The sequence below is a fragment of the Diceros bicornis genome, chromosome 4 (assembly GCF_020826845.1).
Source record: "Diceros bicornis minor isolate mBicDic1 chromosome 4, mDicBic1.mat.cur, whole genome shotgun sequence".
Lineage (NCBI taxonomy): Eukaryota > Metazoa > Chordata > Mammalia > Perissodactyla > Rhinocerotidae > Diceros > Diceros bicornis.
This window is the reverse complement of record NC_080743.1, coordinates 13,459,014-13,476,962: the sequence shown is the minus strand read 5'-3', so window position 1 is coordinate 13,476,962 and position 17,949 is coordinate 13,459,014. Positions and strand designations below refer to the sequence as shown.

The window sequence follows — 17,949 nt, the reverse complement described above, 5'->3', positions numbered from 1 at the left end:
GAGAAAATTTTGGTCAGATTAATGTTCTGAACTCTGAAGCCCTTATTATTAGTATGTTCTAAGCTAGGTAAATATTATCTTATACTGTATATCCATATTAACAAATATTTACTGAGTTTGTTTGCAAATAAAATATTGTGCTTGGTAGGAGGGAATAATCAAGGAAATTAAGATGTGATCCATTCCTTGAGAAGAATTTACAATTCTGTAGCAGCCATAGTCGCCAGTAATACAAGGTGAAGAATCAGTCAACTAAAGGGAGGAGGTTGGGAATAGGATGTCAGAAATGGATTATATTTGGAAATAACTAGCCTTAAGTTACAGTATACCAAACACAGTATACCAAACACAGCTTTGGTGTTTGGCACGTGATACCTCTAAATACTAGCCCAGTAGTATTTTTCTTTAATTGAAATACAATTGACATATAACATTATATTTGTTTCAGGTGTATAACATAATGATTATATATATATATAGAAATGATAACTACAATAAGTCTAGTTAACATCCATCACCATACATAGTTACAAATTTTTTTTCTCGTAATGAGAACTTTTAAGATCTACTCTTAGCAACTTTCAAATATATAATACAGTATTATTAACTGTAGCCACCTTGCTGTACATTACATCCTCAGGACTTATTTATTATATAATCGGAAGTTTGTACCTTTTGACCCCCTTCACCCATTTTGCCCACCCCCAAATTATATGCATTTTGATACAAAGAAAGAAAAGAACAATTTTGATCCAACATTATATCACAATGAAAATATTATCAGTTAAATCTGTATATTCTTTGGTTACAAAGAAATTTATCTTTACAAAAATAGAATTTATTCTATGACAATTTTTTAACTCTTTTCTTTTTGAATATCTAGGGTACTAGACTTTATAACCATGTGGTGAAACTGTTGCAACACTAAAATGAGAATTGGGAGACAATTCTCCATGGGTTTCTCATGTTTCTGCCTGTCTTATGAGCAGAAGCACTGACTGCCTTATTCCAGAGTACCTTTTCAAGGATGTTTGTATAGTGAGCAGCCTTGGAAGATGGAATGTCTCTCTCTGAGCAGAGGAAAGGTTTGCTCAACATCTAGCATACTAGAGATAATGTCTTCCTCCGGGGAAAAGGTGGAGCAGGTTTGCTTGAAGCTCATTATAAAAGAGTGGAGTTTCCCAAGCTTGGAGTTCCTCAGCTATAACACAAATCCACTGTGTGCACATCTACCTGGACCACACCATGTCTTAGAGGATGGGGGTATGTGGGACCAACACAAACATGAAGCTCATGCTGCATGCCATGCCATTAGTCATAAAGCTCTTTGTTTCTGATCCAGGAGTCTTGTCTTCTGACAGCAAACATGAAACTGTGGCAAGTTTACAAGTGAGGTAAACATCTCAGACCTTTCACAGTTCTTGACAACAAGAATCTGTTCCCCACCTCATCACTGTGTATTTTAGGATCCATTTTAATAGATTATGGCAGATAGGAGCCATTGTCACTGTCTGCCATCTGGGGACTATCAAAATTTTGACAATTCATATGAAAAGGGTATTCATTCTGGCCCTATATTAAGAGAAACAACTGTGTGATTTAGCAAAATAGTAATATAACTAGATCACTGGCTCTTTTCCTTCCACTTTCAATCCTGTGAGGTACAAATGCATTATAGGATTGAATTATAGATATGTTTATTTATACACTTAATTAAACTACATTTAATTATAACTGAGCATATTTTAGGCTTATAAATAAGTAAATAGGAAGTTCATACTACAAGCAATGTATTAACACTTGAATATTTTTTTACAGTAGCATATAAGATGGTTATATATTTTGGTTGAAAATATGTGTTAATATGAAGAAAGTTAAAAAAAGATACCTTTAGTCTAGCTTATAAAGAAACACTAGATCACTGATCCAGATGAAGTGATTTGCCTGGGAAAATATTTCAGCAGATCTTTTTACATCTATTCTCTAATTTCCATCCTTTTCTTCCTTCCTCTTCTTACATCTTCAACTCTAAGCGAGCTTAATGAATTTAGTCTAGTCATCACTTTTATTAGACATGGCTCATGCCTATGCTAGAGTGTGGTCAATAAGCAGCATCTAAATTTCCAGAACTTCTTCCTACTGAAATTCTTATTACTTTCTTATTTCTCAACATAGTTGATGGCATCACCACCTAGAATCACATTTAACTCTTCCCTTCCATATTAGTTTGCTAGGGCTGCCATAAGAAAGTAACACAAACTGGGCGGCTTAAAACAACAGAAATGTATTGTCTCAGTTCTGGAAACTAGAAGTCCAAAATCAAGGTGTCAGCAGAGCCACGCTCCCTCTGAAACCTGTAGGGGAATCGTTCCTTGCCTCTTTCTAGCTTCTGCTGGTTTTTCAGCAATCTTTGGCATTCCTAGATTTGAAGATGTATCACTCCAATCCTCTGTCTTCACATGGTGTTCTCCCTGTGTTTTCGTGTTCGCACATGGCAATCTCTACCAGTCTCTCCCCTACCAGCCACTCCACACTCTCCATTCTCCTCCTCTACACACACAGACACACACAGACACACACACACACACACACAAAACATACACACACAGCTGTTCCATCTCATTGTTTCTAGCTTTTATCATCAACTCTCTACTGGACTACCGAAATAGTCTTTTAAACTATCTGGTTTCCTTGACTCTGGTTTCAACTGCCCATCCCAAAACCATTCATGACACCACCCAGATGATCTTTCTAAAATGGAAAGTGAATCATGTTACCCCTCCACTACTACCACCACCCTCTAACAACAAACACAGCTTAAAACTCTTCAGTGGTCGACAGGAGAAATTGATAGAAAGCACCTGGTTTTATCTTTTTCCCACTCTCTCATATACACTCTATCCCCTAGCTAAGCCAAACTGCTTACTGTTTCACATCTCTTTGCTTTTACATATGCTGACCCTTCTATCTAAAATGTTCTTCCCTTCCTGAACACCTGACATATTTTACTATCTTTTAAACTCCTTTGACTCACAAAGAATTATACATTTTTGTGTGTGTCACTACCCTTCTTAACATGTTGCTCTATTATTGTACTTAAAACATGGTGTTAAAACCCTAAAATATGTGTTTTGGTCTTTATTACACCTGAAAGGTCTCCTCAAGGTCAGACATCTTTTGTACTCTTAGCACCTAGTATGTCGCCTGTTCCATTACTCACTAATACCTATTAGAATGGCTAAAATTAAAAAAAAAACTGACAATATCAAGCGCTAGAGGACATGTAGGACAACCGGAACTCTCATACATGGCTGATAGGAATGCAAAATAATACAGCCACTCTGGAAAAAGGCTGGCAGCTTCTTATGAAGTTACACATACACTTATAATATGATGTAGCCATTCTGCTCCTTTTTGACCTAGATAAATTAAAAACACTCACACAAAAAATAGTACACAAATATTTATAATAGCTTTATTCATAATCACCAAAAACTGAAAACCTAAATGTCCTTCAGTGTGTGCATGGATAAATGGCGGTACAACAATTCCATACAAACAATGGAATACTAATCAGCAACAAAAAGGCACAATAACAGGGATAAATTCTAAAACGCATTATTCAGAGTAAAAGAAAACAGTCTCAAAAGCTTACACGCTATATGATTCCATTTGTTAGACATTCTGAAAAAAAAAAAACTATCAGGAAGGAATGCTTAACTATTCCCAGTGATTGCTGGGAATCAGGGGTCAGGACGGATTTAACTACAAAGGGATAGCACTAAGAGAATCATCTGGGGATGACGGAACTGTTCTGTATCCTGATTGTGGTAGTAGTTCCATGACTCCATAAATGTGCTAAAATTCATAAAACTGTACACCAATAAAGAGTTAATTTTACTGTATGTAAATTTAAAAATAAACAGATGCATTACTTCCTTAGGCATGAGGATAAGCTGCCCTTTTCCTCTACTCCCATATATTATATCCCTAGACCCCAAAAAGACTACTTTATGTGAGGAGAAAAGTGAAACAGACTAAAAGAATGGCTTTTAGGTGGAAATAAAAAGAGTTTGCTAAAACATTATGGACATTTATCTTAAAAGGCTGGATTATGAGATAATGATCTATAATTTTAGAGAAAGGCAAAGGCAAAGAGGTACTGAAGAGTAGAGCAAATCTTAAAATTAAAGAATGGATTGTCTCTCTAGTATTCACCTCTATTATACAGTAACATGACACAATAATTATATCTTCATTTGATTTGCTTTTTTGTATGTTTCTGCTACACACGAAATGATTGAAGAAAAAGTAATTTAATTTTAAAAAGATATAAACCTATTTTTATTTCAGTATTCCAAATCTAAAATAAAAAGGATTAATCAGTTGGCTGCAGTTTTTGCATAAAAAGCTCTGAATGATAAAAAATTTTCTTAAAAGTCTGGTGGAATCTAATACTGGAGGTTAAATCTAAAAGGAAGTTAATACACTTCAGCAAATGATATTCAGCATATTTAATGTTTTGCACCATCTCTGCTTGCCTGTTTTTTTTCCACTGCCTGCTCCCCTTCTGCGTTTTATTGCTTCCTCCCTTTTCTTCCTTGCCCTCCCAAACACTCGGCCATGCCCTTTTCCTCCTCAGTACCTTCTAGAAATTTGCTGCAAGCCTACATAATCTAACTGCTTTTAGAAATGACTGCATAAAATATAATTCATTTCAAAGGCTGTGAATTAAAACAGCAAATGGTCAAATTCAAATACTGTGGTACTCTCTTTCTAAAACATGACACCTTCTAATAGGACATTTAATATATATCAAATGTAAATATTAACACTAATTTACATTTACTTTTCCAAAAAAAATGTCATTCAAATTATAACTTTTTCAATATATCTGCCTACTAATACATATTTAGAATGCTGAGAGTTTAATAAAGTGAAAAATATTAATATTAAATTTTGTAAAATAAAATATACATATATTGACCAAAAAAGGAGCCCTAACCAGTCTGTGAATAATTTTTTTTGGCTAAGTTACAATGAATACTGCAGCTTATTGAATGCACACCCTGAATTCCAGATACTTAGTTGTCCAAGAAAAGAATAACTTTCCTATCTTAGGCCTTTGGTCTGAAATTATACAAATAAGACATCCACTAAGCTGGAATTGTAGAAATAAGGTGTTTGAGAAGACAACAGCTCTTTACAGTTACTGAACAACTGATGGTCTTCCATTTTCTTTTGTCCATTTATGAAACAAGAATGACATCTGGGTAAACTCTGAAATGGTGGTATAAGCCACTTGCCTACAGAAAAACGGTTCCATAAAATGTTCCCTTGTGAACTAAACAAGGGAGGCAAACAAATCAATATTACCTTTCTGCTGCTTTGGTTACTCACCTGAAAAAGACGGCCAAAATGAAAACTTGGAAAGGAGAAGAGGTTGGTGAGTAGAAAATTGATTGCCTGGCTGTTTGGAAAACTGAAAGGGTCAGTGATGGTGACTCCCCTTCCAGAAGCACTCTCTGCATTGCAAAATATCCAGTTGTTTATTTTCATCTTTTAGAACTACACTGAATGTCAAAAAAAAACCTTTAAAATTCCTAATATCATTCTAATGAACTTCAGAAGCATCCAGTGTTGGAATTTGAGGGTATAAGAAACCAAGTCATAGGGTATTATTGCTTCAGAACAGAGTGTAAAAGAAAAACTCACATAAGTTTCCAGACCTAAAAAGAAAGGGTTTTTTTTGAACTAAAGTATTTACAATAACATTTTAAACCATACCTTGTAAGTATAAATAAACTTAAGACTTACTAAAGTGAATTTTCATAAATGAGACGAGTGTCGCATTAGACTGACTTTTTTCTAACATAAAAATCAGTCCTTTACATAGTTCTTATTTGTTAAGTTATAATAACAAATACCTTCTTATACAGAGTATATAGATGAGAATTCTGAGGTTAATATAATGTAATTTTCAATTAAAATATAAAATTTAGCAAATATTTTCTTTTGCCCTTGGGAAAAATGAATTCTAGCTTCCTCATATTAAGATATATTATTTCATTAGTATAACATATGAATTGTTATTACTCTTCAGTCTTTCCTGAAATTTGTTCACCCTCGGGAAAATCTGCTTCATACTTCTTTTTGAGATTACTTAAATATGTTCGTAAACTGTCTGGATCCAATCGAGAGTTTCGAGCAGTTTGAACAAGCCTAGTAGCAAGATGGTACACAGCTCTCTGTCTTTCCATCTCAGGGGTACTCCTCTGGTTTTGCTGTTATTGGAAAAAATATAGATAAAAGGTAAAATATGAATACTATGATTTTCATTTTAAAATTTTGGCAATATTCTATCTCCTTTCACAGAAATAAGAACTGAAGCATTAACCAATCCCATTGGATAAGTCAGTTCCATCCAACTAGCTAAGAATATACCAGCAGAAGTAAATATTATTTTGGAGAATAAAATTTCTCATGAGTATGTACTGCTTTATGACAGAAACTTATATTCCTTGAAAACCACTTTTCAATGAAAAAAAAAATCTGCAATCTGCTAAATAGGTCAAATTTCTCAACACAATACTAAAAAGTAATAGAAAATCCACCAGAGTTATGTTCTACAAACACTTTCCCATTAAAAAGGTATGGGAAAACAGCTCTGCTCATGGCTATGCAGTATTCATAATTTTAAATGTCACCCAAGAGTAAGTATTACTCTGCTATCTCCTACTTTAATTCCTCAGCAGGTAAACTGGTAGACAGGAATGGGTCATAAGTAAACTGCTTGTCCCTCAAGAGAGTTCACACATACAAACTGCTAGAGCCTAAGAGAAAATACTGTCTGAGGGGTATAATACATTTTTCAAATAAGCAACATATATAGCTACTTGAAATTGTGCTGTAATTCTTAACAAACTATACTTGAGGATATACAAGAAATAATGTTTAAAAAGAGAATCTTCTAATACTTTGGAAGGCCTTTAGATATTCAGTCCTTGAACAGTACTTCAGGGTTGGGAGTATAGCTGGAATTTATTTATTTATTTATTTATTTATTTATTTATTTATTATTGCAGTAACAATGGTTTATAACATTATATAAATTTCAGATGTACATCACTATATTTCAATTTCTGTGTAGATTACATCAGGTTCACCACCCAAAGACTAATTATAATCCACCACCACACACGTGCCTAATCACCTCTTTCACCCTCCTCTCTCCCCGCTTCCCCTCTGGTAACCACCAATCCCATCTGTCTCTATGTGATTGTTGTTGTTTTCATCTTTCTACTTATGAGTGAGATCATATACTGTTTGACTTTCTCCCCCTGACTTATTTTGCTTAGCATAATACCCTCAAGGTCCATCCATGTTGTCACAAATGCCTGGATTTCATTGTTTTTTTATGGCTGAGTAGTATTCCATTGTGTGTATATACCACATCTTCTTTATCCATTCGTCCCTTGATGGGCACCTAGTTTGCTTCCAAGTCTTGGCTATTGTGAATAACGCTGCAGTGAACATAGGGGTGCGTGTATTTTTTGTGTGTGTGTGAGGAAGATCAGCCCTGAGCTAACATCCGTGCTAATCCTCCTCTTTTTGCTGAGGAAGACCGGCTCTGAGCTAACATCTATTGCCAATCCTCCTCCTTTTTTTTCCCCAAAGGCCCAGTACATAGTTGTATGTCATAGTTGCACATCCTTCTAGTTGCTGTATGTGGGACACGGCCTCAGCATGGCCGGAGAAGCGGTGTGTCAGTATGCGCCCAGGATCCGAACCCAGGCTGCCTGTAGTGGAGCGCCCGCACTTAACTGCTAAGCCATGGGGCCGGCCCGGGTGCGTGTATTTTTATGCATTCATGTTTTCTTGTCTTTTGGACAAATACCCAGCAATGGAATAGCTGGATCATATGGTAGTTGTATTCTTAATTTTTTAAGGAATCTCCATACTGTTTTCCATAGTGGCTGCACCACTTTGCACTCCCACCTTCAGTGTATGCGAGTTCCCTTCTCTCCACATTCTCTCCAACACCTGTTGTTTCCTGTCTTGTTAATTACAGCCATTCTGAGGGGAGCGAGGTGATATCTCATTGTAGTTTTGATTTGCATTTCGCTGATAGTTAATGATGTTGAAAACGTCTTTTCATGTGCCTGTTGGCCTTTTGTATATCTTCTTTGGAGAAATGTCTGTTCAGATCCTTGGCCCATTTTTTAACTGGGTTTTCAGTTTTTTTGTTGTTGCGATGCATGAGTTCTTTATATATTTTGGATACTAACCCCTTATCAGATATATGGTTTCCGAATATCTTCTCCCAATTGTTAGGTTGTCTTTTCGTTTTGTTGATGGTTTCCTTTGCTCTGCAGAAGCTTTTCAGTTTGATGTGATCCCATTTGTTTATTTTTTCTATTGTCTCCCTTGCCCAATCAGATATGGTACTTGAAAATATGCTGCTAAGACCGATGTCAAAGTGGTACTACCTATATTTTCTTCTAGAAGCTTCACGGTTGCAGGTCTTACACTCAAGTCTTTAATCCATTTTGAGTTAATTTTTGTGTATGGTGGAAGGTACTGGTCTACTTTCATTCTTTTGCATGTGGCTGTCCAGTTTTCCCAACACCATTTATTGAAGACGCTTTCCTTTCTACATTGTATCTTCACATTGTATCTTCCTGGCTCCCTTGTCGAAAATTAGCTGTCTAGATGTGTGGGTTTATTTCTGAGCTCTAGATTCTGTTCCATTGATCTCTGTGTCTGTTTTTGTACCACTACCATGCTGTTTTGGTTACTATAGCTTTGTAGTATATTTTGAAATCAGGGAGCATGATACCTCCAGCTTTGTTCTTTTTTCTCAGGATTCCTTTGGCTATTCAGGGTCTTTAGCTATTCCATATAAATTTTGGGATTCTTTGTTCTATTTCTGTGCAACATATTGTTGGAACTTTGATAGGGATTGCATTGAATCTGTAAATCCCTTTAGGAAGTATTGACATTTTAACTACGTTAATTCTTCCAATCCAAGAGTACAGAATATCTCTCCATTTCTCTGCATCGTCTTCCATTTCTTTCAACAATATTTTATAGTTTTCTGTGTACAAATCTTTCACCTCTTTGGTTATGTTTACTCCTAGGTATTTTATTCTTTTTGTTGCAATTGTAAATGGGATTGTATTCTTAATTTCTCTTTCTGCTACTTTGTTGTTAGTGTATAGAAATGTAACTGATTTTTATATGTTGATTTTTTATCCTGCAACTTTATTGTATTCATCTATTATTTTTAAAAGTTTTTTGGTGGATTCTTTAGGGTTTTCTATATATAAAATCATGGCATCTGCAAATGGTGACAGTTTCACTTCTTCTTTTCCAATTTGGATCCCTCTTATTTCTTTCTCTTGCCTGATTGCTCTGGCTAGGACTTCCAATACTATATGAAATAAGAGTGAAAGCGGGCATCCTTGTCTGGTTCCTGTTCTTAGAGGGATGGCTTTCAGTTTTTCTCCATTGAGAATGATATTAACTATGGGTTTGTCATACATGGCCTTTATTATGTTGAGGTACTTTCCTTCTATACCCATTTTATTCAGAGTTTTTATCATAAACGGATGCTGTATCTTCTCAAATGTTTTCTCTGCATCTATTGAGATGATTACGTGATTTTTATTCTTCATTTTGTTAATGTGGTGTATCACATTGATTGTGGATGTTGATTGTGATCACATTGATTTGCGGATATTGAACCATCCCTGCCTCCCTGGAATAAATCCCAGTTGATCATGGTGTATGATCTTTTTAATGTATTGTTGTATTTGATTTGCTAGTATTTTATTGAGGATTTTTGCATTGAAGTTCATCAGTGATATTGGCCTGTAATTTTCTCTTTTTGTGTTGTCCTTGTCTGGTTTTGGTATCAGGGTGATGTTGTCCTCATAGAATGAGTTAGGAAGCTTCCTCTCCTCTTCAATTTTTTGGAAGAGTTTGAGAAGGACAGGCATTAAGTCTTCTTTGAATGTTTGGTAGAAATCACCAGGGAAGCCATCTGGTCTTGAACTTTTATTTTGGGGGAGATTTTACTGTTTCGATCTCCTTACTGGTGATTGGTCTATTCAAATTCTCTACTTCTTCTTGATTCAGTTTTGGAAGGTTGTATGATTCTAAGAATTTATCAATTTCTTGCAGATTATCCAATTTGTTGGCATAAAGCTTTTCATAGTATTCTCTTATAATCTTTTATATTTCTGAGGTGTCCATTATAATTTCTCCTCTTTCATTTCTGATTTTATTTATTTGAGCCTTCTCTCTTTTTTTCTTGGTGAGTCTGGCTAAAGGTTTGTCAATTTTGTTGATCTTTTCAAAGAACAAGCTCTTAGTTTCATTGATTTTTTCTATTTTTTTTTTTAGTCTCTATTTCATATTTCTGCTCTAATTTTTATTATTTCCTTCCTGCTACTGATTTGGAGCTTTGTTTGTTCGTTTTCCAGTTCCTTTAGGTGCACTGTTAGATTGTTTATTTGAGACTATTCTTATTTGTTGAATTAGGCCTGTATTGCTGTACACTTCCCTCTTAGAACTGCCTTTGCTGTATTCCATAAATTTTGGCATGTTGTATTTTCATTTTCATTTGTCTCCAGGTATTTTTTAATTTGTCCTTTGATTTCTTCATTGACCCAATTATTGTTCAGTAGCATTTTGTTTAATCTCCACATATTTGTGGCTTTTCTGATTTTCTTCCTGTAGTTGATTTCTAGTTTCATACCGTCATCATCAGAAAAGATGCTTGGTATTATTTCAATCTTCTTAAATTTACTGAGACTTGTTTTGTGGCCTAATATGTGATCAATCCTGGAGACTCTTCCATGTGCATCTGAAAAGAATGAGTATTCTGTGGTTTTTGAAAGGAATGTTCTGTATATATCTACCAAGTCCATCTGGTCTAAAGTGTCGTTTAAGGCCAATGTTTCCTTATTGATCTGTTTGGATGATCTATCCATTTGTGTAAGTGGAGGGTTAAAGTTGCCTACTATTATTGTGTTACTCTCTATTTCTCCTTTTATGTCTGTTAATAATTGCTTTATGTATTTAGGTGATCCTACGTTGGGTGCATAGATATTTACAAGTGTTATATCCTCCTGTTGGATTGTTCCCTTTATCATTATATAGTGCCCTTCTTTGTCTCTTGTTACAGTTTTTGTTCAAAGTCTATCTTGTCTGATGTAAGTATTGCTACCCTAGCTTCCTTTTCATTGCCATTTGCATGGCGTATCTTTTTCCATCCCTTCACTTTCAGTTTCTAAGTGTGTTTAGGTCTGAAGTGTGTCTCTTGTATGCAGCATATATATGGGTCTTGTATTTTTATCCAATCAGCCACCCTATGCTTTTTGATTGGAGCATTTAGACCACTGACATTTAAAGAAGCTATTGACAAGTACGTACTTACTGCCATTTTGTTACTTTTTTATGGGTGTTTTAGTAGTTCTTCTCTGTTCCTTTCTTCTTTTCTTGATCTCTTCCCTTGTGGTTTGATGGCTTTCTTTAGTATTATGTTTCTTTAGTATTATGTTCCTTTCTCTTAATTTTTTGTGTATTTATTATAGGTTTCTGGTTTATGATTACCATGAGGTTTGTATATAACAACCTACATATATAGCAATCTATATTAAGTTGATGGTCTCTTTAGGCTGACCTCTTGCTAAAAGCTCTTCTCTTTTACTCTCCTCCTTCCACATTTTATGTTTTTGATATCATATCTAACCTCTTTTCGTGTGTGTGTATCTATTACCCTCTTATCATGGAAATAAGTAATTTTAGTACTTTTGCCTTTTTTTGTTGTTGTTGATGAAGACTGGCCCTGAGCTAACATCTGTTACCAACCTTCCTCTTTTTGCTTGAGGAAGATTATTGCTGAGCTAACATCTGTGCCCATCTTCCTCTATTTTGTCTGTGGGACACTGCCACAACATGGCTTGATGAGTGGTGTGTAGGTCTGCGCCCAGGATCCAAACCCGTGAACCCCAGGCCACCAAAACCGAGAGCACAAACTCAACCACTATGCCACTGGGCCAGCCAGTCTCCCAAGTATACTTTGTCTTTTGACCTTCATATTACCTTCATAGGTAGTTCATCTGCTACCTTTATTATATTTTTGCATTTACCAGTGATTTTATTGCTTTTTCTTTTTTTGATAATTTTCTTATTCCTATTTGTGGTCTTCTCTTTTCCACTTAAGTCCCTTTAGCATTTCTTGTAAGATTGGTTTCTTGGTGATAAACTCCTTTAATATTTGCTTGTCTGGGAAACTCTTTATCTCTCCTCCATTCTGAATGATAACTGTGCCAGGTAGAGTATTCTTGACTATAGGTTTTTTCCTTTCAGCACTTTAAATATATCATGTCACTCTCTTCTATCCTATAAAGTTTCTGTTGAAATGTCAGCTGATAGCCTTATGGGATTTACTTTGTATGTAACTTGTTGTCTTTCTTTTTCAGCTTTTAGGATTCTCTATCTTTAATTCTTGACATTTTAATTATGATGTGTCTTGGTGTGGGCCTCTTTGGGTTTATCTTGTTTGGTGCTCTCTGTAATTCCTGTACCTTGATGTCTGTTTCCTTCCTTAGGTTAGGAAAGTTTTCAGCTATTCTTTCTTCAAATAGATTCTCTGCCCCTTTGTCTCTCTCTTCTCCTTCTGAGACACTTATAATATGAATGATGGTGTACTTGATGTTGTCCTAGAGGTCCCTTAGACTGTTCTCGTTCTTTTTAATTCTTTTTTCTTTTATCTGTTCAGCTTGGGTGATTTCCTCTAGTCTTTCATCCAGCTCGCTGATCTGTTCTTCTCTATCATCTACTCTGCTACTGAGTCCCTCTAGTGAATTTTTCATTTCCAGTATTGTATTCTTCATTTCTGATTCTTTTTTATATTTTCCAATTCTCTGTTGAAGTTCTCACTAAGTTCATCCACTCTTCTCCCAAGATCAGTGAGCATCCTTATGACTCTTTGTTTGAACTCTTTCTTAGGTAAACTGTTTATTTCTGTTTCATTTAGTTCTTTTTCTGGGATTTTGTCCTGTCCCCTTACTTGGAACGTATTCCTTTGCCTCCTCATTTTGCCTCTTTCTTTGTGCTTATATCTACGTATTAGATGGGTCAGCTACATCTCCTGATCCTGGAGAGGTGGCCTTATGTAAGAGATGCCTTATGAGGCCCAACAGCGTGCTTCCCTCTCGTCACCAGTTCCAAATGTTCCAGGAGTGACCCCTGTGTGGGCTACATATGTCCTTCTGTTGTGGCAAGGTTGCTCTTGTTGCAGGTGCCCAGGGAGACTAGGCTGCCCGCCTTGGCTGGCTGGTTGTAATGCTCAGCTGCATGTGGCTGCTATGGACCCTTCAGTCACTTTATCCGGTTGGGGGAGCCCCAGCACAGTTAGTTGGAAGGTCTAATAGCACATTCCTGTTGCAGTTTTTCTGTTAAGTCAGTAGGCCCCCAGCATGGATGGTTGCTAGGCTCAAGGGCTTACAATTGCTGTAGGCCTTCAGCCTGCAAGGCTATTTTCAGCTTTCTCAGGATTGTAGCTGAGTGAGGCCGTCCCCAGGCACAGGAGCACCCAACTGTTTCAGGCTTTGGAAGGTGGGGCCAATCCCCTATGTGGCTGTTTGAGAAGCATAAGTCTTCCACAGCTGACAAGCCCCACTGCCCACAGGGACACACACACCATCAACACAGTCCTGCCCCATGTGTGCGCCCAGACCCCCTGAAGTGGACCCAGTCGCCCCACTGCAGAGGCCCCACACACTCCACCAATGCCTTACATAATCCACCTGCTCCTCGCGCACACCCTGACCCATGAAGCAGACCCACTTACCCGGATGCAGAGGATCCAGGCACCCTGCCTATGTAGGCCCACAAGTTGCCCAAGGGCTTGTTGTTGGGTGGGGCCAGTCCCTAGGGCAGACCTGCCTGCCTTGGCTGAGCTGGATTAAATTGGTGCTTTAGTGGGTGGGGCAGATCCTGGGTTAACAGGCCAGGGGAATAACTCCAATGGCGCCTGCCAGCATCTGTGTCAGCACGCCTGTACTAGGTCACAATAATGGCTGCCGCCAATGTCCAGCCCCTGGAGAGGTATCCCCTCTCACCGAGATGCACTCAGAGACTATCAGGTGAGTCTCTTTTCACCAAGGGACTGTGCAACTTTCTTTCTGGTGATTTTAGGTTGCTTTCCGAAACAAGTGAATTTGTCTGTGGGCCTTTTAAAAGCAGGTTTTTTTCCCCTTATGTCTGATAGCTTTTCTGCGGGTATTGCCCGTTGTTGTGAGTAGCCAGCAAAGCCAGGTATTACGACTCTCATCTCAGTTACGCTGAGTCCAAAAGCTGTTTATAGCAGTAATGCTCCCCTGCTCAGATCCCTTCCTCCTCCAAGGAAGGCTGTGTACCTTAGGATTGCTCCCGGCCAGCCGTGAAGCACCGTGGTTTGTGAAGGTGGCTTTGTTTCTCTCCAGAAAGGAATTTCTGCCTCTTGCACCTCAGTCAGCACTGTCCCATGTTGTGGAGGTTTTTTTAATCCAGATTTCAGTTCTCTCTCAGGGGTAATTGTTCAAGAGTAGTTGTAAATTTGTTGTGTCCATGGAGGAGGTGAGTTCAGAGTCCACCTACACCGCCATCTTAACTCTCCTATCTGGTAAATTTTTCCTTCACCTCTTTGCCTGAGTTAGACAGGGGAATCAGCATTTTCAAACTTAACTGTGTATGGAAAGTCTTAGTGAGTTTTCGTTCACTAAGGGAAATACAATCCCTTCAACTCTTTCTCAGTAGTAAGCAATTCCAGATATCTTTCTACTTTCACTATAGAAGAAATGAATACAAGTCCATGAGGTAGAATAAGATTATCATATATTTACCTATCTATTTGATACATTGCCTGATCAACTATCAGTTTATTATTTTAAAAAAAAGTTATTTAATATCTATTATAACCTATATTCCAGGTCCCATACCTTGTGTTTATGTCTATGGAGGATACAAAAACGTCTACCTAACGTGATAATGGAACTCAAGAAGCTCAGTCTTATAGTAAAGAAAGACATGTTTATAAGTAATTGATTAAGGTAATTATGAAAAGTCTCATAACAGACATACAAAATGCTCAGAGGAAGGAGAGTTCACTTTCAGCTCAGGTCAAGAAAAGCTTAAATAGGATGGAGTATTTGGAATGAATCTTGATGGAGGGCATTCCAGATGGAGGAAACAGCTAGAGCAGACACATTAGAAAGCATGGTACACAATCAGGTCAAAATGATGAAATGATAAGTAACTCAATGTGGCAGAAATGTAGGTTACAGTTAAACTGAGTAATGTTATGTAAGATTGAGGCAGTAAACAAAGGGAGATCATAAAGCAGTAGTTAACAAATGTTAGTGTGTTTAAGAATCAGCTTAAGATTGGTTAAAAATGTAAATTCTTGAGCCACAGGAGACCCTTAAAAATCTACAATGGTACCCAATATCCCAGGTGATTCTAACTTATGTAATCCTAAGACTGTATCTTGAGAAATAATCGTAGAAGACTTTTAACACTAGGCTAAGGAATCTGACTGTTATTTGGTAAGAAATAACTGAAAGTTTCTAAGGAGGGAAACAACATAAGAGCTACGTATTAGGAGATACTCTGGTAGAAGTACGTAGGATGGATTGGAAAAGAGAGAACCTACTGCAGAGTTGTAATGTGAGGTGATTAAGAAGAAAGATTCATAGGCTCTGATGGGTCACTGGGAGATTTGAAAGTAAAGAGATGAGAAGATTTTTCAGAAGATGATAAATTTAGTTTTGAATCTACTGAAGAGTGAAAACATAAATTAAGGTTTCAAGAAGAAATATGGAGAAAAACATGTAGATTCAGAGTCAAAAAGAAATGAAAAGGAAAGCTGAGGAAAGCAGATCACCAAGAGTACAGAGTTTTAAATTAAAAAACAAGAGCAAAATCTTAGTGACATTTCTATTTTATAAATGGAATGATAACAAGCACTGGTGAAGAAAGGAAAGAAAGAGTAATCAAAGAGAGAGGAGAAAACATCTAGGAAAGGACAATTCCACAGTAACCAAGACAGGGAAAAATTATGAAAAGGGAAAGAAGGGTAGTGTCAAATGTCAAGAGAGACCTGGGAAGATAAGTGAAGAAAAGGCCATACGAGTTTATGATTAGCTGGTATTTAAGAGCAAAGTTTCAGTAAAGTGATGACAAAAAGATCCAGTTTGCAAGTGGGAAATGGAAGAAGCAAGTATAGATTACTTTTCAGAAGTTGGCAGTAAAAAGAGACATAGTTTGAGAAGAAAGGTAAAAAAGAAGGATTTCTTGGGGAAAACCTAAGCATATTCATAGACAAAAAAGAAAAGCCAGCGAAAAAAACAGTAAGGATGCAAAGAGATGAAAGGAAACTGACGAAGTAATATTTTAATGGAGAAGGAAAGAAAGTAGAAAAGTTAACATTAAATAGGTTAAAAGGTAATCTCTTCCTCTGAGATAGGAGAGAAGAGAAATGGACGAAAAATACAAATTCCAAAATAGAATTTTGAAGGAGGAAAGGTTCAAGGACTCATCAAGATGACCTCAAGTCTCTCAAAAAGTAAAGGAGGTGAAATTTCTATAGAGAGTGAGGGGATCGAGGGCTCAGGAAGAATGGAAATGTTTTGAAAGAATTACTGTAAAGAAACCATACAGATCAATAAAAGAGAAGAAAAAAACTATCCAGTAAAGTATACAACTAAAGTTAGACTATCTGAATTTGCAATAGATAAAATTAGCCTGTCTTGAACATATTTTGAGCATCATTATTAGGAATGCCAAAGCCTAGAAGGCTATTAATAGGAGAGGTTACCCATAATTGGAATTTGGTAAGATGAAGTGTGAAGAACTAGGAAATTAGAGGTTCTTCAGAAGAGCACTGCCGAAATCACTGATGAAGGGATTCAAGGGGGTAATTAGGCAACTGAAGTCATAAAGACAGTCTAGGAGCTCAAAAGCAGAAGTGCAATAAAAATTGAAGGCAGGTTAAGAAAGGGTGAAAGACATAGGAAACTGTTACTGCTAAAGAAAATTTCACACTGCATCTGGCTTAGTTTACTGAACACACTGGATTCTTAAAACAATATAAAGCAACCTGATGGTAAAAAAAAAAAAAAAAGGTTTCCGAAGTTTGAGTCAACAGTTGTGAATTCAGTGTTGGATCTACTGCTTCTCAGCAAAGCACTTAACCTCTGTGAACCTCAGCTATAAAAATGTAAGTAAAAATAATACCTATATTATTTACCTTAATAGAAAGATCTAACTGCTTCATGAAGAGTTATGAGACTTATATAATAAATAGAAGAGCTTTGAAAACTATAAAAAGATATGAAAATGTGCATAGTGATTTTTACTTTTAACGCTTACTTTATATCCATTTATTTTCTCATCATAAAGTTAGTGTAGTAATAAGTATTGTAGGAACTGAACTGTTTAACTTTTGTCTCCTATCTTAGTTGATTTGCTGGGAAAGTTTATAAAAGACCTAACCAGGGCCGGCCCCGTGGCTTAGCGGCTAAGTGCGTGCGCTCCGCTACTGGTGGCCCGGGTTCGGATCCCGGGTGCGCACCCACGCACCACTTCTCCGGCCATGCTGAGGCCGCGTCCCACATACAGCAACTAGAAGGATGTGCAACTATGACATACAACTATCTACTGGGGCTTTGGGGAAAAAAAAAAAGGAGGAAGATTGGCAATAGATGTTAGCTCAGAGCTGGTCTTCCTCAGCAAAAAGAGGAGGATTAGCATGGATGTTAGCTCAGGGCTGATTTTCCTCACACACACAAAAAAAGACCTAACCAAAAAAGTTTTGAGAAGTAAAAAGGATTTTCTCTATTTAAGAATTAGGTTTTTTATTTTAAATATTTTAATTATTATATATTTAGATCAAAG

General features: G+C 36.7%; 1 protein-coding gene across 1 annotated transcript in view; it reads right to left on the bottom strand.

Moving 5' to 3' along the window:
* Nucleotides 1-5,854: 5,854 nt before the first annotated feature.
* The window catches only part of MSH4 (mutS homolog 4), an 89,318-nt gene continuing 77,223 nt past the window's right edge, over nt 5,855-17,949 (bottom strand). Inside the window, exon 20 of the mRNA XM_058538314.1 lies at nt 5,855-6,284. Within this exon, the coding sequence (XP_058394297.1) occupies nt 6,093-6,284 (192 nt within the window). The 3' untranslated portion in view covers nt 5,855-6,092. The remainder of the gene's footprint in view (nt 6,285-17,949) is intronic.